Source organism: Hibiscus syriacus, unplaced genomic scaffold (genome assembly GCF_006381635.1).
Source record: "Hibiscus syriacus cultivar Baekdansim isolate YM2019G1 unplaced genomic scaffold, ASM638163v2 tig00111621_pilon, whole genome shotgun sequence".
Lineage (NCBI taxonomy): Eukaryota > Viridiplantae > Streptophyta > Magnoliopsida > Malvales > Malvaceae > Hibiscus > Hibiscus syriacus.
This window is the reverse complement of record NW_024063138.1, coordinates 2135479-2162084: the sequence shown is the minus strand read 5'-3', so window position 1 is coordinate 2162084 and position 26606 is coordinate 2135479. Positions and strand designations below refer to the sequence as shown.

Sequence of the window (26606 nt, the reverse complement as noted above, 5' to 3'; positions counted from 1 at the left end):
TGTAAATCTTTGTTTAACCTTTATAGATGTTTTGAGTCGATATTCATGGATATTTTCCTTGACTTTTGACTAAAAATTTGCAGTTTATGATGGTACATATTTCATGAATCATTACACATGGATCCTGAAGGCAAGAAATTTGGAGGAGGTAATATTGTTTAGAATCATGCTTTTTCTTCTAGTTTATCTTCTTGTAATATATTGTCTTTGAATCCATTGTTTTTCATTGTTGTTTGAATTGAAGGTACATTTCTGATGAAAAGAATCAACTAAAGTTGCATGCCAAAAGGAAAATTGCGACTAGAAGATTGTTTTTTATTCTAGTGAACAATGTTTTTATTCTATTGAAAGAGAAAGAACCTAGAATAAATTCTAGTGAACAATCTTGAACTATGTTACATTTTATTTTAATTTTATAAAATTTGATTTATTTTTCAACATAATTGTGTCGTAATTAAATTTTAAGTTTATTATTATTAGATAATGATGTAGAATATTAAATTTGCGTAATATAAAGTAGAAAATGACATATGCGAAATCAGTTAACTATAGTGGCGTTTGTAAATAAAAGCCACTAAAAGTGAGGTTCTTTTGCGGCATTTTATGAAGGAAACGCCTCTAATGACCACACATTTGCGGCGTTTTAGAAAACAAACGCCGCTATAAAGCTTGACCTTTTACGACGTTTAAAGAAAAACGCCGCTATAGAGTTTGACCTTTTGCGGCGTTTTAAAGAAAACCGGCGCTATAGAGCTTGGCCTTTTGTGGCGTTTTAAGAAAAACGCCGCTATAGATCTTGACCTTTTACGGCATTTTTCAGAAAACGCCGCTACCTTTTGCAGTGCTAGTTTTAGTGGCGCTTCTTGCGGAGTTTTTATATACGTCGGGAAAGTTTTTAGCGGCGCTTAAAAACGCTGCTAAATGCCTATTTTGCTGTGGATAGCTTTATTCGGGAACTCATTTTCCTTGTGTTAGCTATAGATAGTTGTGTGGAGCTATTTAGTCCGTTGTGTCTTGTTTGTAGTCCTTGTTGGACTCTTTCACCTACGCATTTGGGTTAGTTCTACATTTTGGCTTTGTCATTGGTGTATATCTGTTTGGTTCGTCCTTGTTGGTGTTTCTGTATCCTTGCCCTTGGCTCAGAGTTTGAATGTAATCTTTTCCTCCGTTTAGGTTTAGGTTTAGGAAGACTTTTAATGAGATATTCTTTCTTAGTAATCTTATTAAGTAAAAATCTTCTTGCTGAGCAAAAAAAATTCAATTTATCGCTTGGTTGCATGCATCGTTAAAAACACCCTAGCTTAGATGGGGAAAGAATACATACAACTAAGAAAACAAAACAAAACTGAAGCAAAATCCAATTTCTAAACATCATAACATACAAGCAAATAACATAACCACCAGGTAAAGCCAACGACTAGTCCATCTCCCTTGGCAGAACACAACAACAGTAGGGATAGCGATAGCTCCATCCCCTACCGCAGACTCTGATTAATAGCGATCACCGCCTAGCTTTAAAAAAATTCTTGCCTCGACAACTTATCATTATTAATTTCTTTTAATTAAAAGAAAATTAGAGGTTTTTTTTAATCTTCTTTCCTACTCGTTTGTTTAATCTTCTTTTGATTATTGTTGTTTTTCTTCTTACCTACATACCCTTATGCATGATATCTATACCTACCGTCTGTATGATCATTTTGATAGTTTTAATGAATTTTGCGAGCCTCGGTATCAAAACTTAATAAAACTTATATACTAAGATGGGATATCTAAGCATGCTCAAAACTTTCATACAAGGGTTTAGCATCTCTACAAATATTTGACTGTATGCACTTTTATAAACCTATGCAATTGCTTATTGTATTGGTATTTTTTTTTGCGTTACAAATATGTTCTATATATTAATAATTTTTATGTTTATAATTTATTTAAGAATAAAATCTAATATTTTAAATTTGTATTTTTTTCTAGTATTTTTTCTTATTTTTTGTTTACATTAACTCTGATGTAGGAGTGAGAATATAATTTTATTAATGTGTTGATTTCTACCTGTATAATTTTTAGAAGGACTAAATCTTAATTATATCATTTTATGAGTCCAAATAAAAATTTTAACACGTTGGTTTCTAAAATTATATTTTTTTAGTTTTTTCTTCATATTTTTACCAATTGAAATAATATCATAATTCCATACAATTAAAGGGGAAAAATTAAATTTAGACATAGAGTTTAAAAATACTTAAATCTTAAAATTGAAGAAAACAAAAAAAAATCAAAAACCCAAGTTAGAAGAAATTATTTCCCAGAAACGTAGACATAAAACTTAAATAAAGTTTAACAAACAAGTAGTGAGAAAATAAAAAAATATTTAATACGTATTTCAAATATTATACTATAAAAAACATTTACAAAAATCCTAAAGTTATCCTATGAAAAATGAAAATAATTTAACAACCCCTAGGCCTAATATGAATATATATATATATATATCATCCCCCGTTCAATTTTCATCGGCTGTAAACTTTTTCCAGACACGGTGTTTATTCCAGACGGTGTCGACCATGGCATCGATGGGCACATTTTTAGTCTCAGGTAGCAAGTAATACACGAAGATTCCCATGACAAGTATCCAGCCCCCGAAGAAGAAGAATATCAAGGCGCGCATATGGCACAGCATCGACAAGAATGCTTGGGCTATGATGAAGGTGCAAAGCATGTTGGAGCTGACAGCGAAAGCGAATCCAGCCGTTCTAGTCTCGAGAGGGAATGTTTCACTAGGTATCAGCCACCCAAGAGGACCCCATGACCAAGCAAAAGCCGACACAAACAAACACACCAAAAACACGACCACAATTGCTTCGGGTTTTGATAGTGAATCCGTGGCGTTTAGGTCACGTTGAAGAATTACCCCAATTACAACCTGCAGGTATCATATATAAACTTGCTATGAGGACTCAACATTGGTGAAGATTTGGATATCTAGGTTAAAACTGATGGATAGATGCATACCTGACTTATAAACATCTGAACACAGCTTGAAGGAGTAGTATCCTCCTACCAAACCTGTCGACCGAAACAACCGAGACGAGGGTACAGCAAACGTTTACGAGTCCAGTAATCACCGAGGACAACAACGAAGCATCGTTCTTGAATCCGACTGTTTGGAACAAAACGGGAGCATAAAACATAATGGCATTGATCCCTGTAAACTGTTGGAAAACTTGAAGCATGACGCCAATAATCAAAGGGGGCATGCTGCTGCGGGTCAGGAGTTTCTTGAAAGGTTGCTTCACTCCCTGGGCTATTTCACTAGCTCTCTTAATCTGCTGGAACTCGACATCAACTTCCTTGACACCCCTAATCTTTTGCAGTGTTGTATACCCTGACGACTCCTTTCCATGCTCGACTAGGCTCGCTGGAGTTTCGGTGATGATCAAAGAACCTATGAACAATATAGCGGCTGGTACGCCGGCAATCCCCAAAGACACTCTCCATCCATAGGGGTGCAATTTTGATGTCCAATAGTTGACCAGATTTGCAATTAATATCCCTATGGTTACAAATAGTTGAAAGAGAATATTGACGGCTCCACGATGCTGGACTGGGGCTATCTCCGACAGGAACAATGGAACAGCCTGCACAATTAACTTTTATCAGTCACCGGAGCATGATCGAAGATAAAATTCAATAACATAAATATGTATGATTTGAATCCAATCTAACCTCATTCCCAAAGCCAACGCCAATGCCAAGGAGCACACGTCCGATAATAAGCATCCAGAGATTCGGAGCACCGGAACTTAAGGCAGCTCCGGCAAGGAAAAACAAAGAAGCCGCTAAAATCGTCGGCTTTCGGCCAAATTTGGTGCAAACTTTTGAAGCAAAAAAGCTTGAAACAAGAGCTGCTAGATAGAGTGAAGACGTAAAAAGCTGAAGATATTGATCATCATATTTGCAGTAATTATCCTCCTTTGCATGCATCTTTCTTTCATGGACTTTGGGAAAGAATTTAATCAGAAAGTCATCCATGGCTGTCACCCCACCTGCATATTTTTTCATATTCATTTTCATATTCATAATATTAGTATATGAGATCCAATCATGAACATCACATAGAAAACAAAGATTCAAGCTTAGATCTACAATATAACAGCGAGACAATAATTGGACAAAGATTCAGGGTCATAATATTTTCTTCATATATAAAAAATTGGATATATATATATATATATATAATGAAAGAAGTTGGCAGACCTGAAATTCCAATGTCGTAGCCAAACATAAGGCCACCAAAAGCAGCAAGAATCCAACATATTCCGACATAAAGAGTGAACTTTGATGGGTAAATCGGATTTCCGCTCATCTTTTTACTTTCTCCTGCCCCAGATATCGAAGACGACTACTTCTGGTTTTCTTTATAGAAAAATTTGTTTGATTTTGGACTATTTATAACCGATCAATTAGTGATATAATAATCCCAAAATTCTTTCGCTGAATACATTAAATAATACTAATTACCCACGTATTTCATAAAAAGAGAAAATCGATAAGGATAGGGATCGCCAATTTCATTCCTCATCAATTTCTAATTCCTTATATTCTTTTCTTACCATATTTAATTGTAGTAATTATAAATTTAAATTTTAAAATATATTAATTATTATAAAGAAAAACTTTAAATTTATTTTTAAAATAAACTAAAGAGTTGAAAAGCAATGATATAAGTACTTTTCTTATATCTAAAATTCATATTAGTGACCAATTTTAATTAAAATTTAGTTTTGACTGAAGATCTTTTTAATAAATAATGAATATTTTAATATATATTTGACTCACCAATTCCGAAATTAACATATAATAAATTTATATATAATATTTATAATGATTGACATAAGTTGTGAATGATAATGATTATTGTATTAACTCTTATTTCTCTTGAAATCGAAGAGTACAATGGAAATTATTTTTACATACAATTCAAATTATACTAATTAAATATAGTAAATATATGCAACTGAAATTATTTTTACATACCATCAAAATTTTCCATTATAGCCGACCAAGTAGGTAACTTTTTTGTCTTGCCATATCTAGTCCTTTTCCTTTTCTTTAGTTATGCATGCATTAGGACGAAAGTGTATATATTCATTCTTGTTATTGAGATTCGGTACAATGTTTTTAATTATTATTATGTACAATGTTTTTAATTATTATTATTATGTGCATTAACAACTCAAATGTATATAAATATCTTTATCCATATTTATCAATAAAATTATCCCATGCCATAGTTTAGTTGGGTTTCAAATTTAATGGCTTGTCTTAAAAACATCTTAACGTGGCATAAGTTTTTATTTTCGTATCTTATTATAATTTTTCATCATGCTTACAATTCTACCGATTAAATATATAAATCACTTTGAAGTTTCAATTTCAAATGAATTATAAAAAAAATAATGTATTCGATGCTTCATGCGGATCTAGTTCCTAGATAATTTGGTTTGGTACCATTGTCAGCTATTTGTTATGATATTTATATGGGTACTATTTTCCTCTGTATAGGACTATGGAAGTTTTTAATGAAGTCCGTACTCATATCTTCTCGTGTATGATTCCCTTTCTTGATCATACCTTTCACCAAAAAAAATTAAATAAGCATTCGATCGAGTCGAGCAAAAAAATTAAATTTGTTGACTTTATAATTATTGTTTTATTATTCAATTTTTTTATTTTTTTCGTGTCGAGATAAGTCAAATATATTTGTTTAAATATTTATTTGAATTTAAATATAATTATTTATAATATTATGATACCGGTTAATTCTAATTTAATATGAATATATTCATTTTCATGTCTAAGTAAGATTTGTATTATTATTTATAAATAAAATATAATCTAAAATTATATGATATATTTACAATGTTATTTTTTAAAGAAAGGATATAAATGGCAAAGAATTGATGTATAAAGGACTCGAAGAATTTACGAGAAGAAAGAATTTGTAAAGAATTACAATTAAAGAACAATGTTGAATAAAGTACATAGTTGAGGGATTAAAATGAAAAAAATAAAAAATTTGTTGACAAAAAGAGAATTAAAGTTACATAAATATTCTACAAGGCGAGTATAATTCAAAAATGATCAAAATGAACTTAAAATAAATGATGAAATGAAGAAATAAGAAAGTCATATAAAATTAAAAGAACTAAATTAAGAGAGAGAGAGAGAAATTTGTTGTCAACAAAAGTAATTAAAGCTACATAAGTATTTCATTGTGACCGAAGAACTTGTGATTCAAATTTGATCGAAATGGACTCAAACGAAAAATGAACTAAAGAAACAAGAAAATTATAGATCAACTCTCAAAACAATCAAATAGTTTAATTAAATACCAAAATAATATCGTTTTAATTTCTATTTTTTTAATTATTCCAACTTTACAAATTTAAAGGGAACTTAAACTCAAAATTCAAACAAAATTTTGAATTGAATAAATAAATCAAATTATTCCTTTTAAAAATTCAATTTTATCAAGAGAAAATGATTTTTGCTCGCCCTAAATACATATGATATATTTTTTAACTTTTATTTATAAAATAAATATTTTTGTTCATCTATATGTACTATAAGATTAAAGCAATCTCTATGGGGTAACTTCTTGACATATAGCCTGACTTTTTTCTCTTGATAGATTTAATTTTTTTTCGTACCTTTTAGTGTTTTTCCTTTACTTTTTTCTTTATCATGAACTTTTAATTTTTTTACTTTTGTATCTACTGAAAAACTTAGAATTATTTTAGGTATAATACTCAAAAGTGAAGATTGTGATTGTGTATTGTAGTTGACATCTTTTGATTTGAACAAAGAATCACATTTCATAGTTATTGGGCACGTGATCGAAGTCCATATTATTTGCATGGATCGTAAAAATGTCTGGCTCATGATGATTCATTGACAAGCGATATTCATTTTCGATTCAACATTTTCCCAAGGATGATACGATAAAGTTGTCAGAAAGTACCAATGTTCTCTGGAAACATCAAATCGCTGATCATTGATGGTTATGGTCTGTACTACATTTTTGGTAACTCCAAGCAAATTTGTTACAAATGAAGGATAACAACTCATTGTGAATCAAATGTACATAGCGTATCATCAACAAGATAAGCTCGCATACCTTGAAGTTTAAGTCACCTATAGTCCGTCGTTGTTCTTCAATTTGTCGTAAAAGATAGTCGGCTTTCTCTTCCAAGCTCTTCTGTGTCTGGATTGGCTGGTCCTCATCAAGAGGCAAATTATCCTTTTTACCTTCACTAAGAGTTCTCTCTTTCCATATCGTTCAACCATTAACCGATGAATTTGAATGCACAACTTTTTTTTAAATAGAATAATTAATCCTTTTGCCTTAAATTGGTAAGAGTATGCATGGGAGTTTAGTTTCAAATAAATAAATGTGATCAGATTAGTTACAGGAAGAACAGATGGGATAAAGAATAAACTTATGCGGCAACAAGGATGAACCATACATGAGTAAAGATAGAGGCAAGCAAAATTGAAGCCACCTCCGAAAGAAGCCTAAAACGTAGAAAGCAACGCATGAATCAATACAATCAATATCACTAAATTGAATCACAATCACATGCGTGATGCTTTATGACTTGTACAAGTAAATTTTATCATCATGTGAAGTATAAAATTTTATGGACTACAATCACGGATGGACCGAGTGTCACTCCCTAAGAATTTCAAATTCTCATATAATTATGTATTTTCTTTGGATTTCCTATTGATCTAATTTCGTGCCCCTGAAATTTTGTAATTTCACACTCCTAAATTTCTAATGAACTTATTAAAAGTTCACACCACTGAGATAAAATCATTAATTCATCCCAGACTACAATGAACCGCATGCTCAACTGAGCTAGCCCGGAAGTTCTAATTCACAAATAAAGACTCTAATAAGGTGAGTTCTAATTAAATAACCCTTGATACAGATGTTCAAAATTCAGAAGAAATCATTTTGTTTTGATGCTAGGAACACAGATTTCCTATCCCTTTATAATGCTTTAGCTGCAATCATTTGTGTCTGCGGAGATGTTAAATTAGGTTATAGGAATAGAAAATGAATCAGAAAGTACAAAATTCTGTATTCATTCAGTCAAACAACCCATCGGATGCTCGGTACAGTACAAATTGACTGCACCAGAAAAACATCGAGGCTGGAAACGGTCATAAGTACCTGCTGTACTTCATCACCTTCATTTCTATTCAAAAGTACCTCTTTATAAGAAAAACATTCCACGCTGCTAAGCAATGCTCATCACAAACATATATTAGTTAAACATTCATTAAAAACGGCATTCGAAGTCAACAATGAGGCTTAACATCAAAAGTTTATTCACATTTGAAATCCAAGACAATTAAACTTATTCCCTTATCCATGCATATCTATCTCTTCACACAAGAAACTTGACAACAAGGTGAAGCTTTTTACAACACATAGCTTACCAGATGCACGGAAAGTCCAACAGATTACTGCCGTGACCACCGGCTGGTCTGGCGAGGGGGCGGAACCAATTCGGCTGGTTATAAAATGATATGAGATGGTAAAGATAGGCTTTTAGGGTTTAGCTTTCTTTAATATTTTAAATAGTTGGGTTGGGTTGGGCTAGGTTTATACATAGTTGAGCTAAAGCCGAACTTTTTGTTCGTTGGGTTGGACAGGATGGAGTGTATATTACTTGGATAATCCTAATTTGATTAATTGGGCTAGATTGAGGCGATTGCATATTCCTCCGAAGATGGTGGAAATCATGAGGAGGGCTTTACAGAGACTGTAACCGTCAAAGGCTCAGGTTGTTGAGAGAGGCATAGAGGTTATCCTTACTTGCAATCGATGTGGGAGTGCGGAGTGGACGATTCCGGTCATGCTTTGCTGTTGATTGTTGAAATTTTTTGGGTGGGGTCAGGATTTTCCATTACCTGTCAGCTCTTTTGTTGATTGTTTTAAGACCTTGACAGAAAATTATTTCAACAACATTGTGGAGGAGTATTGCATGATCTGTTGTCGGTCCTGGTGGACAAGGAACGAGTTGGTATGGAATAATAATAGTGTTCATTCCTCGTTTGTTGTTAGTAAAATCCTTAGGGTCACGGAATGTAAGATTATCGGTGGGAATAAAAGATTATTAGGGAATAGAATTATTGGGAATATATTTTGTGTTTGGTTGGTTTAGCAGGAATGTAAGATTACCGTGTTTGGTTAAAGGAATAAAAGATTATTGGAATACATATTTGATTAAATTGTCCTTATTATATATTTATTTTTTTAACAAGTTGAAAAATATTTATATATTATCTTTTAAAAAAAATTAAATTCATAAAATTTATATATTTTTTTTACAAAATTAAAAATATAAAAATGTTAATGAAATAGTAAAATTTTATTTTAACCCCTTCACTTCATATAAAATTTTAATTATAGACTTTTTTTTATAAATCTAAAATAATTTAAGGATAAATTTGTAATTTAATCTTCGTAGCATTTTTATTATTCAATGACAGAAGAATATTTTTGAAAAAAAAAATTAAGGACATTTAATCCAAAACGCCGGTAATCAACAATACATAAAAAAAATAATATTCCCGATAATATATCCCAAACAATACATTAATAAAACTTCTAGTTAGACTCTTAGATAACTGTGAGTGTCAAAGCATGTTGCCTTGGTTTCCGCTTTAATTTATTTATTTTACTTACTTTTAAGGAATTTGCAATTATATAAATATACGAAAACAATGGAAAAAAGAATAGTCAAAAGTTACGTGCAAGAGAGCGGCTCCTTGGTCTAGGGTTGGATTGACATGTTTGCGTCATAAAGGGTTGGGTTGGGATGAAAAAATGGAAATGTGGTTATTGGGTTTTTTTTCTCATTACAGTAGGCCCCAAAATTATTTAAGGAAAAAGTACTAGTAAATTATTTTAGGATCTACAGTATTTTTATAATGTAAAGGAAACTTATCATTTTAAGATAACGAGTTCTATGATATATTATTTTCATATTCGAGGATCATTATTTTAATATTTCTTGTCAATATGACGAGTTTTATTAAAAAGTTATTTTTTTCTTCAGATTTTTAATATTGAATTTAGATTTTTTAAAGATAAAACTCGTCACTTCGAGGTGACGAGTTCCAATTGTATTGTAAAAAATATCGTACATCCGAAATAATTTGTTGGCACCCCTTTTCCCTAAATAATTTTGGGGCCCACGATAATGGCTAAAAAAATCGGTTATTGGTGATGGTTTATATACAAGGGTAGGGCTGAGCAACGAAATCGAAAAAATCGAAAAACCGACACAAACCGAGTAAAACGGTTCGGTTCGGTTCGGTTTGGCTTTAAACGGTTCGATTTTCGGTTCGGTTTAAAGACTTTATTTTTTTGATTCGGTTCGGGTTTTCCATATGGAACCCATTTGTTCCATATTGAACCGAATAGGCAATTTTTGTAAAAAAAATTATAGTTTCAAGTGATTTTTTTATTGAAAAACCGATAAACCGAACCGAACCGAAAAACCCGAACCGTTAAAAAAACCGAACCGAACCGAAAAAATCGATTTCGGTTTTTTTCGATTTTTTAACTATTCGGTTTCGGTTTAAATATTGAAAACCCGTTTATTTCGGTTCGGTTCAATTTTTGGTAAAAAACCGAACCGAACCGAACCGAATACACCCCTATGCAAGGGTGAGTATTTGGTCCACTCCAGTTGAATTGAATGAAAAAAATTGAAGTTGGACGTTAATATGCTGACTGAACTCGAAAAATCTTATTACAAAATGGTCACCAACTATTTATAAGTTCTAAACTAATCATTTTTAGTTAAAAAATTGCCGACCTTCTAGGCTGGACAATAACATGCTGACTGAAACACGTTAAATCTTATTACAAAAACGTTAAATCTTATTACAAAATCGTTTGCGATGTATTTTATAGAACGAGTATCCATTTACATTATGTCATCAATTAGTGCTCGAAACATTATGTCATCGAGCTAGTGCTTGAAAGCAGCGACGGTGCCAGTAGACATCATTAAAATACGATTTTATAAAATTTCAGTCAGTAAGTTAACGTCCAACTCAAACAACCATTATTTTTAACAAAAAAAAAAAGACTAGTTTGGGATATATGAATAGTCAGATGATCATTTGTAACTTTTTATAGTGAGGAGACTCAACCAAATTTCGTCTTATAACTGAGAGACTATTTTATAATTTTCAACAGTTAAAAAACTTAATAAAATAATATTTTATAATCAAAGGATTATTTGTGTACTTTATCTTAAATTTTAATCAATGTTAATATTTTCTTTTGTCTATATTAATCGGGACAGATAAGCAAACACGTGTCGGGGGATGTAACAAATAACCAATGGGAGGAGCATGGCACGTTTTCCTTACTATTTTAAAGAAAAAAGGTTTCTTTTTCCCGTTGATTGGTTGGCTACCCTAAAAAGAAAATAAGAAGGGAGATTTTGAAAGCAATTTCAATGGTTAGGGTTATGAGTGTGTACAATCGGTACATGTTCTTTGTCGGGATAAGTTTAAATCAAATTATTTATTTAAATCTAGATTTTTATTGGTATATAAAATATATGATATATGTTAATTATTTAAATTTTAATATAAAAATAAATGTTTAAATTATATTTAAAATTATTTTTTGGTGTTTAAAGATTTTTCGTTAAAAAATAAATGTCAAATGTTTTCTACATTACACTTTTAGGGGTATGTTGTTAAAAAAACCGTTAGATGAAACATGTCACGTTCAGTTTTTAAAAAATATATATACTTTTAAATAATATTATGTTTTTTTAATATAAATATGATACATGTCACTTAACGATTTTCTTTAACGGTAAGCACCTAATAATATAACGAAGAAAACAATGGGCACCTATTTTAAACCAAAAATTCTTTAAACACCAAAAATTAATTAGAATTAAATCAATTTAAATTATGTAGTAATATAAAGTGAAACTTTGATTCGATCTTTCACCATAAAACACAAAGAAATCTGAATTATAGTTTTCTTTTTGTTATTAGGCTGCTTATAGTTTTTCTTTTGTTGATTGGTTGTAGCAAACAGTACTATTTTGGGTAATAAAATCTGAATTATTCAAAAAAAAAAAAACACAGAAAAAAAATCAAGCTAAGAATATATAACTCTGAAACCCTATGATTTCCTTTTCTGTTGTAGGATTTCAGGTGGAAACCTTTGGGAGAAGATCATTGTACAAATGAAAGATCACTTGCAAAAGGAATAAATCTGACCACAAAATCAAAGGTTCAGATATTTTATTCCTAAATTCTTGCATGTAGATGGATTTCTGTTGAATGGACAGTGTGCTTCATCAATATAAATGGCTCTTTTTGTACAAAAGATTATGATTGTCCGATTAGTTTTTGGAAGGACAAGCAGTTTACATGCCCGCCGGCCGCAAACAAAGCAAATTAGGTGGGATAAAAATCTCACTCGTTCGTACAAGCCTGCTTTGCCTTTGCCCGTCTTGTTGTGAATTTAGCATGGGATATTTTCAGTTTTTACGAGTCGGTGCTCCGGCGGAGACAGACAAGCAGGCAGACAGGCCTCTAATTTTGACGTGCTTTTGTAAATCACTAATTTTTAATTTTCAGGTACAAAAGTTAAAGAGATTATTATTTAAAAAAATGTTGTCAATGCCTAAATTAAGATGAACAAGAAGGAAATAAATTATAACTAACAATTTTTAATAAAAAATTAATTTTTCATTAAACAAAAGATAAGATAAAAAATAATATATTCTCAATACGAAAATTCAAAAGACAAGGAGAAAAATAAAACCAACGCATTCCTTTAAATATGTGTTTCATTTAAAAAAAAATAGTAATTATTAATGATATTTTTGTTTCTATTTAGAAGTAGATATAATATTGATGTAGGCGTGAAGAATAAAAAAAACTAAATTAATTGATTGTTTCGCGAATAATTTTAAATGCATTAATAAATTGTTGCAAAAAGAAATATATCTATATAAAATCATCGATTTTTTCTAACCAAAAGGTGTGTCATGATAAATATAACATGGAATATTAAACTCTAATAGTAATAGACAAAATTATATCATAAATACATATGAATAACCATATTATAAAAAAGGTAAAAGAATTATAATTATATTTTATTTTAGAAAAAACTTGACATATTATATGATTACAAGCGCATTGCATGATATTAGTGTTTCTACAACAAAAGTAAATACGATGTTACAAAAATATAATAGTACGTATTGAGGATGATTTTAAAATTTAAATTTAACCGTTAATAATCTCAAGAGTAGGTAGTTAAAAGTTTTCATTTGATACTTCTTTTCTTTCATAGATTGTGATTCAACACCAATTAAGAGCAAAATTTTCCTTTTCCTCTCTTCTAGGTAGGAATTGTTTTAAAAAATAAATTTAATTAGAATTTATTAAACCATTTTAGTGTTTAAAAAGAGTCTTATCGAGAGACACTAAATTCGAACAGTTGTATCTGTAGGGTAAGTATTACTTTCATTTTCTACTAAGTGTGAGCGAAAGGCACGAACTAAAATATTTTAGTGGTTGAAAAAGTCGTCGTTATTCTTAAAGATCATAAGTTCAAACACTAGCAACAATCAAAGTGATTGAGTATTCTTTATCAAATGACTGAAATTATTCAAAAACAAATATTACTTTATAATGACCTTTTAATTTAATTAAAAAAAAGCCGCGAGTGAGAGCAATTGATGGAATCGAGAGCACGACATGGATTGGATGATAAGAGGCAAAAGCTAAGACAAAACTCAGCAATGTCTTTGCCATGTTTCAATTAAAGTTTACTACAATATTTATTCTGCTTTTATTTTCTTTGGAATGTGTGGCATTGTAAAAGTTTCAGTGGGTTTAACTTTTTGCCCTCGATTCTCTTACTATAAATAATCCACCACCCTTCATTTTTCTTTCATTGCTCACTGCGTTGTTATTTCCCTTCTCCAAAACCACCCATCTTCATTTACTTCCAAATATCAAACAAATATCTCTTTCGTTTATATCCTCACTTTCCCATGTGTTTTCAGAAAGCTCCAAAAATCCCCTTCATTTAAGCTCCCATGTTTCTCCTCTGCTTCCTTTCCGCTTGCAAGTTTTGATTTTGGACAAGAAAATGTGCTCAAGTGCTTGTCAAGGGTGCCAGGAGGTGGTTGAATCACGTTTCTTGAGGCTGAAACTGGGCTTCACTGAGCCATATAATGGAGAAACAAACACCACCATCATGGGTGGCTGGAGTTTCCTCCACACCCTGTCTGACGCAAAAGCCCCGGCCGTGAACCAAAGAGTCTACGTGCATCCTCTTCTTAATCGTTCGGGTTCTAGGCTCAGTGATGAAAGCCTCGAAATGTGCACCGAACAATTAGGTAGCGAAACTGGAAGCGAAGGTTCCTTGCTTTCCTTGGAAACTCAAACCGTGGCTTGCGATATTAATCCGTCGAAACCAAGGGAAAGTTCGTCGACCAGAAAAATTAGGCGTGGCTTCAGCTTTCCGCCTCCTTTGACGTCCATTAGCGGTTCGAATGGTGTTCAGATCAAGCCTCATCGGGAAAACGGCCGCTTAATTATTCAAGCCGTTAGTTTCCCTACCTGTCATAGTTACTTCCATGCAGAACGTAGCGAGGGGAGGTTTAGGCTTTCCCTTTTCAAGGACACTACCACAATTCTCGGCATCGAAGACAACAGCGAAGAACAAGAACAAGAAAATGATGTCGAAGTTGAAGAAGAGGAGTTTAGCGGGGAAACTGAGAATAGAGAAGGAAACAACGGGAATGTTGGGGATGAAATCGGGGCAGGGAAGTTGCCAATGCCAAGCAGCTGCAAAGAAAGTAATCGAGGCCACAAAGGCGGCTTGCTTAATTGGAAACCATTATTGGTGACAACTTAAAAAATATGGCCAAAATTGGGAGAATTTGCACCACTCCAAACTGAGAAATAGATTTCTAATTTTCAGTTATTACAAGTTTAAGATTACGTACCATGGATTTCCAAAAATAAGCTATTGTTGGTAGTTATTATCGTTATAGGACCATCCGTGTATGTTTCTTTTTCTATCTTGTTTAATCTTACCTATACAAATTCTTACAATTACTTGCAAAGCAAAGATTTAGCAAACAAAGGACACCAAGCGAGAATTGCCCTTATTTTTTTCTCAACCACCGGGTGTAGTGAATTGTCTGGTCCTCAATCCAAGCACGATCGATTACTAGGGTTGACTTTAATTTCTGTGCTCATCGCTTCCATACGGTACATTTTGTTGGACCATCACCATGAAAATGAGAAAAATGGAAATAGCAGGCATCAGGCGTGGACATATTCTAACATACACAGAAAGTCCTACGGTTTACTTACATTATGAAATTATTGAATGAAAACATCAAATAAACTCAGATTCATATATAAGAATGCTTGGTAATTATAGAAATTCCGGGGCCACCAAAGACAACATACAACTGATCATCTCATAATGACAGATCATCCATGTGCTTTGGGTACCTGTTGCTTCCTCAATTATACTCGAATTCTAATCAGTTTAAACTTCTTTCCGACGTCTTTGACAATGAAGATGATAATACCCTGAAAATAAATTGATCTCGTTTACCATTGATGGTTTGTTCCTTCTAATTTGTATCGAGAATCGCGATAAGAGGATGGTCGTTAGCCTATATTTTATGAGAGATAGAATTGTTCATGATAAAGAAGAAGATGAAGATTAAATGCGTATATTCGAGGATTCAACATAAGATATAAGATTATTATGACTATTCTTATTTTAGCAATCTAGATAGCTCAATAATCAAATCTTTGATTTTGTCCTATTAGATCAGGAGGATCTGTTGGGGATCTTGTCTAGAGGTCTTATCCATACGTTATTGTATGTATGAAGGTTAATGGTGTTATCATCCCTGAAAGCAGTGATAGATGTATGTACCGTTTATGGTGGGCACGTGCTATCTTGGAATTCGAATTTCTTTATGTTAGTTGTCCATTTTATTGAAAGTGCCCAGTTTGAAATTTTATTTGTGCTCGCCTCTTATGAAATTTTATTATTATTAATACATATGTGTCTATATTGAAAAATATTTATAAATCTGTCATGAGGTCAGGGATCCTTTAATAACTTACACGGACGAAGGAGTCTACCTAAAACTTTATACTGAAAGAGAGTTGGTAGTTTTCGAAAGTTATCTCCGAAGATATAAAAATCATGAGTTTATCTTATTTAGTATAATGTGAAAGATAATAAATAACCCGACAATTCTCAAGTTACACTTTAAAACGTATGATCCGAACAACATCTTTACGAAGGACAATTGAAAGAATGTTTGAGTGTAATGAAAACGGAAGATCATGAAAAGCATAGATTATAGATGTTGAAAACAAAATTTGTACCACAACAATAAAAGAAAGGGACGTTTCCTTGGGAGGACATTATATACAAAAGGTAACTTTTGGGATACGGGCAATCAGCAAAAGGCTTAGAGGCTAGGAAATTTATTGGTTGGTTTTGGGTAATGCTTATCGAGAAAGTCGATCGTGAATTGGGTAGTGCTCGACTCGTGCTCGTTAAAAATTTTTGTTGCTCGATTCGTGCTCGTTAAAAAAAATTGTTGCTCGTTAAGCTCGTTACTTATTAAACTCGTTAAAATTTTGCTCGACTGGTGCTCATTAAGAAAACTTGTTGCTCATTAAGCTCATTACTCGTTAAGCTCATTACTCGTTAAGCTCGGTACTCATTGCTCGCCTCGTTGTTCGTTAAGCTCACCGGAATTTTTACCTTATTTTCTTAACCATATGTAAAATCTACTAATATTATATAAAACTTAATATAAACATAAATTAATAATTTAACCAACAAATTTATCAAAAGAGTGTATGAAGTACTAAAAGATTTTTGAGTGTATAAAATAATTTTTTAAGATAACTACTAAAAGATTATATAAAAAAATTAACGAGCTTATCGTGAACTTATCGAATAGAGTTGGACTTTGTTCGGCTCAACTCGTTAAGGTCTCGAGTTGAGTTTAAACCGCTCACGAGTTGCTCAACTCGTTAAGCAGCCCTAATCCTGGGAATGGGGTAACATTCCTGAAAAGAGAAGGGCATCGTCCCACAGTGCAATTGGGGTTAGGTACCCTTTTTTTCTTAAAGTTTTTAGGGTTATTTCGGTAATAGTGGGGATGCTGAATTTGTCAAATGTTAGTTGTCCAAAATGCATCATTGTGTCTTGACGTCCATCATGTGCTTTGAGAACCTTAGAGTGCCTTTCCTTTAATCACACAAATTATTCTCTCACCGTATCACACCCGCAGGCAAGTGAAATCTTGAGGCTATCACCATGTCTCCTCGTATTTATTTCTTACTGTCAATTAAAATCATATATGTTGGGCTAAAAAAAGATGCTTAATTGAATGGCAATAAAGATTTTCGCTACTTAGCTAGGCAGGGGTTGACGAACGATCACCTTCCTTTTCAAATTTCAACGACACAACATCAAGGGGTGCAGCTTGCGGGGATTACTCAACGTGCAAAAAGGAACATAATGTACCGGTTCAAGATTCAAATTTTAATTCTCTCAATAAAAGAGTAATTATATGATGAATTAAAAATATATAAGTGAATGTAATTTAGTGGTCGAAGGAGTCAGAAACTTTACCTGCTTGAATATATTACAAGGTGTACGGAGATGTGAGCATCACAAATTTGGTGGTCCTATTTCTTTTGTTTATAATTTTTATTTCCCGAGTGATCAGTTACATTGGTTGGTTTATTCAACCTAACCCAGCAGAAGCAGTTACTTTGGCTGGTTTTAGTTATGGGTTCAGATTTTCATTCAAATTCCCAACTGTTCATTAGTGTTCCATTTGAAATAAAACTTTGAACTTGATTCCTGTTGATCCCACGTAGAGAACCGGCTGTTGTCTTTCTTACATTGAAACTGAAGTAGAAAAAGAGATAAGGTTATATTATGTGGAATTCTATTGGTTTTGATTTGTTTAAGTGATCCACTTGTGATTTGGGGTGAAAGTAGGGGGGAGCTTTGTCTGGCCTTGAGGGGGCACTCTCATCTCATCCTCTCAGAAACTTTGGAAGATGAAGCTCCAACACTAGGCAAGAATGGAACTCAGTTTCCTAATCAATATTAATATGATGATAACCATAAGATAATGCAATACACGTATGGAAATATAACATTAATATTCTCGGAAGAAAACGAAAAAGCTGAGAAAATAGAAAAAGATGTTAAAGTCAAAATCGGTGGCAGCTAAATTTGACAAATTTAAGTTGCAATTTGGTGGCTTTCGGTGCACACCGAAATTGTTGAAATTCATGGATGATAAAATTACACATTTAGTCCTTGTATTTTAGGGTATTTATAATATTAGTCCTTAAGCTTCAACTATAAATACCCTAACCCATTTAGCTTCAAAACCATCCCAAATCATTCTAACTTTCTCCCAACATTAGAGAAATTAGAGAGCTTTTTTAGAATTATTTTCTCTTTGTTAGATTAGAGAGGTTGTAATTCATATTTTCTCATAGTGAAATTCTTCTATCGTTGTCCGTAGTTTTTACCCTATATTATTTAGAGATTTTTTGTTGAAAACATTTTGATGTTTCGATATAACAAATTAAGTATAAATGAATTTTAAGATTTTACAAATGATTTTCTAAGTATATTCTATTTAATTACTCGAATATCAAAATATTACTCCAAGTCTTTCAAGATCAATTTTAAACCCTACTAAATGTGTAAAATTGTGTTTTATACTTAAACTATTTTTTAAACAATTTTCACTAAGTATTTTGAACCAAATTCAAGCCTAAAATCAAATTTTCAAAGTGATGCACCGATGCACCAATCCATGCATCGATGCACCAATGAATAAATTGAACATCGAATGCATTTTATGCATCGATGCACATACCATGCATCGATGCACTCATGCACAAGCCATGCATCGATGCACTCAGGCTATTTTGAAACATCGAATTCATTTCATGCATCGATGCACTCTTAGTGTACCGATGCACTAAGGGTCTAACGATCAAAATATTTGAATTTTACACTTGATGCACCGATGCACCTTGTGCATGCATCGATGCACTAATGCTCCCAACTGATTTTATTAATTATTTTCACACTTAAACGACTCTATTGACTCCAATAAGTATCCCCAACATTCAGAATCAATTGAATGAGTATTTAAATAAGTTCTGAAGCCATTGATCAACAAGAAACAACAAGAAATTATTGAGAAACAAGAGATAAAGCATCAAACATCAAGTTTGTGCAAATCAAGCCAATTTTCCTTCAATATTCATTTTGCTTTCAAGAACACAATTTGTGCTCATTTGTAATTATCTTTGAGTGTTCTTATCTTGTTCTAGAATTGTGTAAACAATTACCTTGTGAGGTTTTCCTTGTAAGTTTGCAAATTGTGTATTTCTCTTGAAAAGGAGTGTGCTCAAGAATTGGGGTATAATTCTTGAGGAGTTGTAAGGTTACTCTTTGTCCTCAAAAGAAAGAACAAATTAGTGAATTTGTTGGAAAATCCTTAGTGTGGATAGCTAAGGTAGTGGATGTAGACTTTGGTTGAGAAAGTCGAACCACTCTAAATAGCTGTGCAATTTCTTTCAATTTTCTGCAAAGCTTCCACTAACTTTTTAATTGCCAATTCACCCCCTCTTGGTCGATTCCGTCGATCGATTAACTCAATAATTGGTATCAGAGCCTCACTCGTTTGAAGGTTTAACCACCTCTTGAGTCGATTCAGGAAGAGTTAAATCGATTAAGATGGCGTCCACTTCCGGTTCATTCTCCATGGAAGAATTCATACCAATTGACGTGCCTTCTTACTTCAATGGAACAAATTATCGTTGTTGAAAGAGGTTCATGATGATATTTATCCAAGCACATGATATGGAAGCTTGGATGATAATCGAGAAAGGATATTCCTCTCCTACGAAGAAGGCAAAGAAGTGGAGTGATCAAGAACGGAAGAAAGCTCAACAAAATACAAAGGCTATGCACATGTTGTGTTGTACAATTGATCCTAATGTATATAAAGGAGTTTCTTCTTGTTCAAATGCCAAGGAAATGTGGGATAATCTTGAGGAGATCTATATAGACAATGAAGAAGAAGAACAAATAAAGGTGATGTCTTTATTAACTCTCACAGAGCCAAAGGTATCTTCTAACTCAAATAAATTAAATTCAGAATCTTTTAATGAGTTACAAGATGCTTATGATGAAATTATTTTCGGAGTTTGAGATCATGAACTCCAAAAATATAGGAATTTGATTTCTAAATTCATAGCTAAAAATGATCTTCTTTTAAAAGCTAAAACAGACTTGGAAAAACAAAATGAAATGTTGAAAAAAGAGTTAGAGCTTTCAAAACTAAAATCTGAAAACTTTGAAAAAGAAATTTTCAAATTAAACAAACTTCTTCTAGAAACGAAAATGGATTTTGAAAATCAAAATAAACTCTTGAAGAAGGATTTAGAGCTTTTAAAAATGAAATTTGAAAGTATTGAAAAAGAAAATTTTGATTTGAAAGTTAAGCTTGAATGCTTAACAAAAGAAAATGAGACCATTTTAAATAATTCATCTAGTTCAATAATGACAATATGTTCACATTGTCATTATCATGGTCATAAGGAACATACTTGTCCTTTAAAGAAAGGAAAAAGATTTAAAATTAGACAAGTATGGGTTCCAAAAGGAACAAGGGGCATTGAAACTAACATTCACGGATCCAAAACAATTTGGATACCAAAATTTACTTAAATGTCTCTTGTAGGTGTGTGGGAGCAATGGTGATGAAGATGATGATATTCAATATGCTCTAGCCACACATAAAAAGAATGGGTAACCTCTAAACTTGATGTATTTATTTTATTTAGTTGCTCATTTAGTTTATGCATGCATGAGGTTTTAAATGTTCTAAATGATTATGTGTTATCTCATGTATGTTGAAAGATATTGTATGATGAACATAGTAATTTTTGGTAATGTTTTATAAACTCTAGTTCATCATATTAATTTTTGGTCAAAATTGTTTTTAAAATGTAATTTATATCTATTTAACAATTGATATCGATTTTTCAAGAACTTTGGTTTTACAAATTTTTGACCTTAAACTTTTTAATGTTTATGCATAGATTTCAAATTTTCAATGATATCAACTTTTAATGCATAACATCTTTAAAACTTTATGCATATGCACTTAATCTCTATAATCATCATTGCATAATGTTTTATATGTGAATGGGTTAAAAGCATAATCTTTTGAAAAATGAATTTGATAAAAGATACAATGTCTTATTTTAAATGATTGCAAAATTGATTGACGTTGCATCTATTTTGATTATGCTTGTTTCCCATAAAATAGGGACATATACATAGTGCATTTAGATTTTATTGATATAACTAATTTATGCCTAGTTGCTAGGGATAAGCATGATAGTTGGTTATGGCATAGGAGACTAGGACATGCTAGTATGAGTGTTTTGCAACGGCTAATTCAAAGAGATTTAGTTCAAGGGTTGCCTAAATTAAAATTTTATAATGATAAAATGTGATGCTTGTGCTAAATGAAAACAAAAGCGAATTTCTTTTAAATCCATTAATGACGTATCCACTAGTAGAGTATTACAATTGATCCATTTAGATCTTTTTGGTCCATCTAGAACTACTAGCTTGGGTGGAAAACAATATGCATTTGTTTTGGTAGATGACTATTCTAGATATACTTGGGTTCTATTCTTAAGTACTAAAGATGAAGCATTAGAAAAATTCATCACGTTTTCAAAAGTAATCCAAAACGAAAAAGGTTACTCTATAACTAGTGTTAGGAGTGATCATGGAACTGAATTTGAAAATCTTGGATTTACTGAATTTTGTAATTCTAATGGTATTAGCCATAATTTTTCAGCACCTAGAACCCCTCAACAAAATGAAGTTGTTGAGAGGAAAATCGAACTTTAGAAGAAATGGCTAGAACCATGCTTTATGAAAACAATTTGCCAAAATATTTTTGGGCAGAAGCCACAAATATCGTTTGTTATGTTATTAATCGAGTAATGATTAGGCCTATTTTGAAGAAAACTTCATATGAACTTTTTAAAAATAAAAAGCCTAATATTAGCTATTTTCATCCTTTTGGATGTAAATGTTTTGTTTTAAACAACGGTAAGACAATCTTGGCAAATTTGATGCTAAAAGTGATGAAGGAATTTTTCTGGGTTATTCCTTAAATTCTAAAGCTTATCGAGTATTTAATAAAAGAACTTTAGTTGTAGAAGAGTCTATACATGTTGTTTTCGTTGATAATCTCCTTCCGAGGAAGGATTCTTGTTTGAATGATGATGTAGGTATTATAAATACAAATGACGTTATACATGACGTTGGAAAACCATCATCAAAGGAAGAAACGAAAGATAAGGAAACTCATGATCCTCTCAAGAATCCAACCATTGAAGAAAGGGAAGTATCTTATCCAAGAGAGTACAACTATGTCAAGGATGGTGAAATTATAGGTGATCCATCAAAAGGGGTAACAACTCGATCTTCTCTTAGAAATATTTGTAATTATGTTGCATTTATCTTATGCATAGAGCCTAAGAATATTAAAGAAGCATTAAATGATGAACATTGGATTATGGCTATGCAAGAAGAGTTAAATCAATTTGAGAGAAGTAAAGTATGACATTAATTGAAAGGCCTAGTAATAATCTATTGTAGGTACTAGATGGGTATTTAGGAATAAGCTTGATGAAAGTGGTAATATAGTGAGAAACAAGGCTAGACTTGTTGCTCAAGGATATACTCAAGAAGAGGGCATAGATTATGATGAAACATACGCTCTCGTAGCTAGGATGGAAGAATTAAATGTATTAGCATTTGCATGTTTTCATGAATTAAATTATATCAAATGGATGATAAAAGTGCATTTTTAAATGGTTTTATAAAGGAAGAAGTGTATGTGGAACAACCTCTTGGTTTTGAAAATTTAAAATTTCCAAATCATGTTCTTAAATTGACAAAAGTGTTTTATGGTTTAAAACAAGCTCCTGGAGCTTTGTATGAAAGATTGTCAAACTTTTAATTGAAAAAGTTTTTTTTTCAAAGGGAAGGTTGACACTACATTGTTTTTAAAGCATAAAGGTAAAGATTTATTAGTAGTTCAAATTTATGTTGATGATATAATATTTGGTTCTACTAATGATGTTCTTTGCCAAGAATTTTCTAAGCTAATGCAAAGTGAATTCGAGATGAGCATGAAGGGGGAGCTCTCATTTTCTGGGACTCCAAATCAAGCAAAGAAAAGATGGCATCTCCATCAATCAAGCTAAGTACGTCAAAGATATGCTCAAGAAATTTGGGATGGAAAATGGGAAAGCTCATGACACTCCAATGAGCTCATCAATAAAGGTTGACATAGATGAAGGAGGTAAATGTGTGGATGCTAAATTATATAGGTCAATGATTGGCTCTTTGCTCTATCTAACTGCAAGTAGACCGGACATTATGTTTATTGTTTGCTTATGTGCTAGATTTCTATCATGCCCTAAGGAATCACATTTACTAGCTGTTAAGAGAATCTTTAGATACCTTAAAGACACTCCTAGTTTAGGACTTTGGTATCCTAGAGACTCTAACTTTAGCTTGCATGCCTTCTCTAATACGGATTATGGAGGATGCAAATTAGATAGGAAAAGCACCTCCGGTACTTTCCAATTCCTTGTAAATATATTGATTTCTTGGTTTTCAAAGAAACAAAATTGTGTTGCATTATCTACCACTGAAGCAGAATACATTTCAGTCGGTAGTTGTTGTGCACAAGTTTTATAAAATGAAACAACAATTTTTTGATTATGGAATTGAAGTAGGTACCATTCCTATCAAGTGTGAATATACTAGTGCTATTTGTCTCACTAAAAATCTCATCCAACACTCTAGAACTAAGCACATTGAAATTAGACATCACTTCATTAGAGACCATGTCGCTAAGGAAGATGTAGTTCTAGAATTTGTTGATATTTTGCACCAATTAGCGGATATCTTTACAAAACCTTTAGACAAAGAAATATTTTGGACACTTAGGAGAGAATTAGGTTTAACTGACCTATCTTCACTTAGTGTTTAAAATAATTTTAGCACTTTTGAGAATAAATGAAAATTGCTTATAATAGTAATTTTTATTGCATTCATTACTATTAGTTAGGGGGAGTTTATATTCTTTGGTGAAAATTAATTTTATGTTCAAATGTAGTTTAAGGATTAATTTGATTGATTGAACATGATTAATTTTCAATATATGAGTTGCCAATACCACTAGAGCTAATTAATTTAGCATTTTGAGTGTTTAAAATAGATTTTTGACATTTTTGTGCTTCATGCATCAATACACTTAACAGTGCATCGATGCATCCTTTGAATGTGCGTCGATACACCATGAAGGTGCACCGATGCACGCCTTGAATGTGCATCGATGCACAAGGCCATGCATCGATGCATCAATCGAGTTTTGGGTTTAAAAAGGCTTATTTTCTTATTTATTTTAAACCCTAAAATTAAACCCTCTCTAGTCATACGCCTCTCTTCTTCTCTAAATTCTCCTTTTACTCAAAAAATCAACAAAAATTTGTCGGATTCTTCGAGCTTTTCATCTCTATATCCTGCTACTATCATTAAATCATGCAACACAACATTACATTCCTCTGAAATCCGAAATTTTCAAGGTTACATTCCTTATTTCGATTCTTTAATCATGTCAAACCCTAAACGTCCTAGGACTTCATCGAGTCATTCAATCTGACCTTCTAATCCCGTTCCTCCTCCACCTTCAAGTCTTATAGGATTGTGTTTTAATATGCCTGAACATCGTAGAGATGACCTGTACCATAGGTATATAAATTCTTTCCAATCTTATAGAATCCGGGAAGAGCGTATTCCTTCTGTTCAAGCCATGATTGGTATTGACTTTGAATACCTTCCGATTCTCAAAACATGGAAGTTTGATAAAATATTTCACCTCAAACCAATCGTCTATCATCAGTTAGTCCGTATTTTCTACTCTAATGTGGTATCTATTCAAAACCAGACTCAATGTGGAACTATAGCAATCAGATCCTACCTTTTAGGACAATATATTAATATTGACCCGGAAACTATAGCTTCACATTTTGGGCTAGATGACGATGGTCTTTATAATGAGAATGAAACTGTGGAATATCCCTATGTTCCAAATGCTAGTGTTAGTACTCTACGATCTCATCATGATCATCCTCTTCATTTGATGATCTCTTGGTGCTTTAGACCATCCGGAGGTAGATACTCCACTCTTCGTATTAGGGATTTATGGTGGATGCACTGTATCAAGAATAAGAACAAAATAAATTTGCCACACATTATATTTAGTCAGCTAGTGGATATCATAAACATTGTTCCTTCAAAACATGTCGAAGCATTAGTTTATGGATGTCTTCTTAGTAACCTTTTTATCAAACTCGGTCTAAACGTCTCTCTTGACAATCTCATTCCTCTCCAAAACCAAATCAATCTTACTTCCTTAAAGAAAGCAAGATGGAAAAAGGATAAGGAAACGTGCCAATGGATTTATCATCCCGAACTCAGAACTTTGAATTATGAAACATTTTGATGTTCATGGATTGTTTTATTTTGGATGTTTGAATTTGTTTGATAATTGGATATGTATATATATATATATATATAATCAATTGGCTATGTTTTTCAAAACCTTGTTTAAAACGTTTTAAAGTCTTTTTTATTTAACAAAAAGGGGGAGAAGTGTAAAAGTGTTAACGGGGAGAAGTGTTAGAGTAAGAGGGAGTAATTTCAAACTTGATTTCAAAATCTTAAAATTACTAAAATGTTTTGTTATATCAAAAAGGGGGAGATTGTTGAAAACATTTTGATGTTTCGATATAACAAATTAAGTATAAATGAATTTTAAGATTTTACAAATGATTTTCTAAGTATATTCGATTTAATTACTCGAATATCAAAATATTACTCCAAGTCTTTCAAGATCAATTTCAAACCTTACTAAATGTGTAAAATTGTGTTTTATACTTAAACTATTTTTTTAAACAATTTTCACAAAGTATTTTAAACAAAAATCAAGCCTAAAATCAATTTTTCAAAGTGATGCACCGATGCACCAATCCATGCATCGATGCACCAATGAATAAATTGAACATCGAATGCATTTATGCATCGATACACTCAGTGCATTTGATGCATCGATGCACAAGCCAATGCATCGATGCACTCAGGCTATTTTGAAATATCGAATGCATTTCATGCATCGATGCACTCTTAGTGCACCAATGCACTATGGGTCCAACGGTTAAAATATTTGAATTTTAAACTTGATGCACTGATTCACCTTGTGCATGCATCGATGCATTGACGCTCCCAACTGATTTTATTAATTATTTTCACACTTAAACGACTCTATTGACTC

At 32.1% G+C, this 26606-nt stretch overlaps 1 protein-coding gene, 1 long non-coding RNA gene and 1 pseudogene across 2 annotated transcripts; 1 reads left to right on the top strand and 2 right to left on the bottom strand.

Annotated features, from left to right (window-relative positions):
* Window positions 1-2500: 2500 nt before the first annotated feature.
* LOC120166039 lies at window positions 2501-4363 on the bottom strand (annotated as a pseudogene).
* Window positions 4364-7031: 2668 nt separating this feature from the next.
* Window positions 7032-8597, bottom strand: LOC120166002. Its single transcript, XR_005519887.1, has 2 exons — window positions 8509-8597; window positions 7032-7575 (listed from the first exon to the last, which is right to left on the bottom strand). It is a non-coding gene; the product is annotated as an uncharacterized LOC120166002 (long non-coding RNA).
* Window positions 8598-14224: 5627 nt separating this feature from the next.
* LOC120166038 (protein FANTASTIC FOUR 2-like) lies at window positions 14225-14995 on the top strand. Its single transcript, XM_039175431.1, has one exon. The coding sequence runs from the start codon at window positions 14225-14227 to the stop codon at window positions 14993-14995; it is 771 nt and encodes a 256-aa protein (XP_039031362.1).
* Window positions 14996-26606: the final 11611 nt, after the last annotated feature.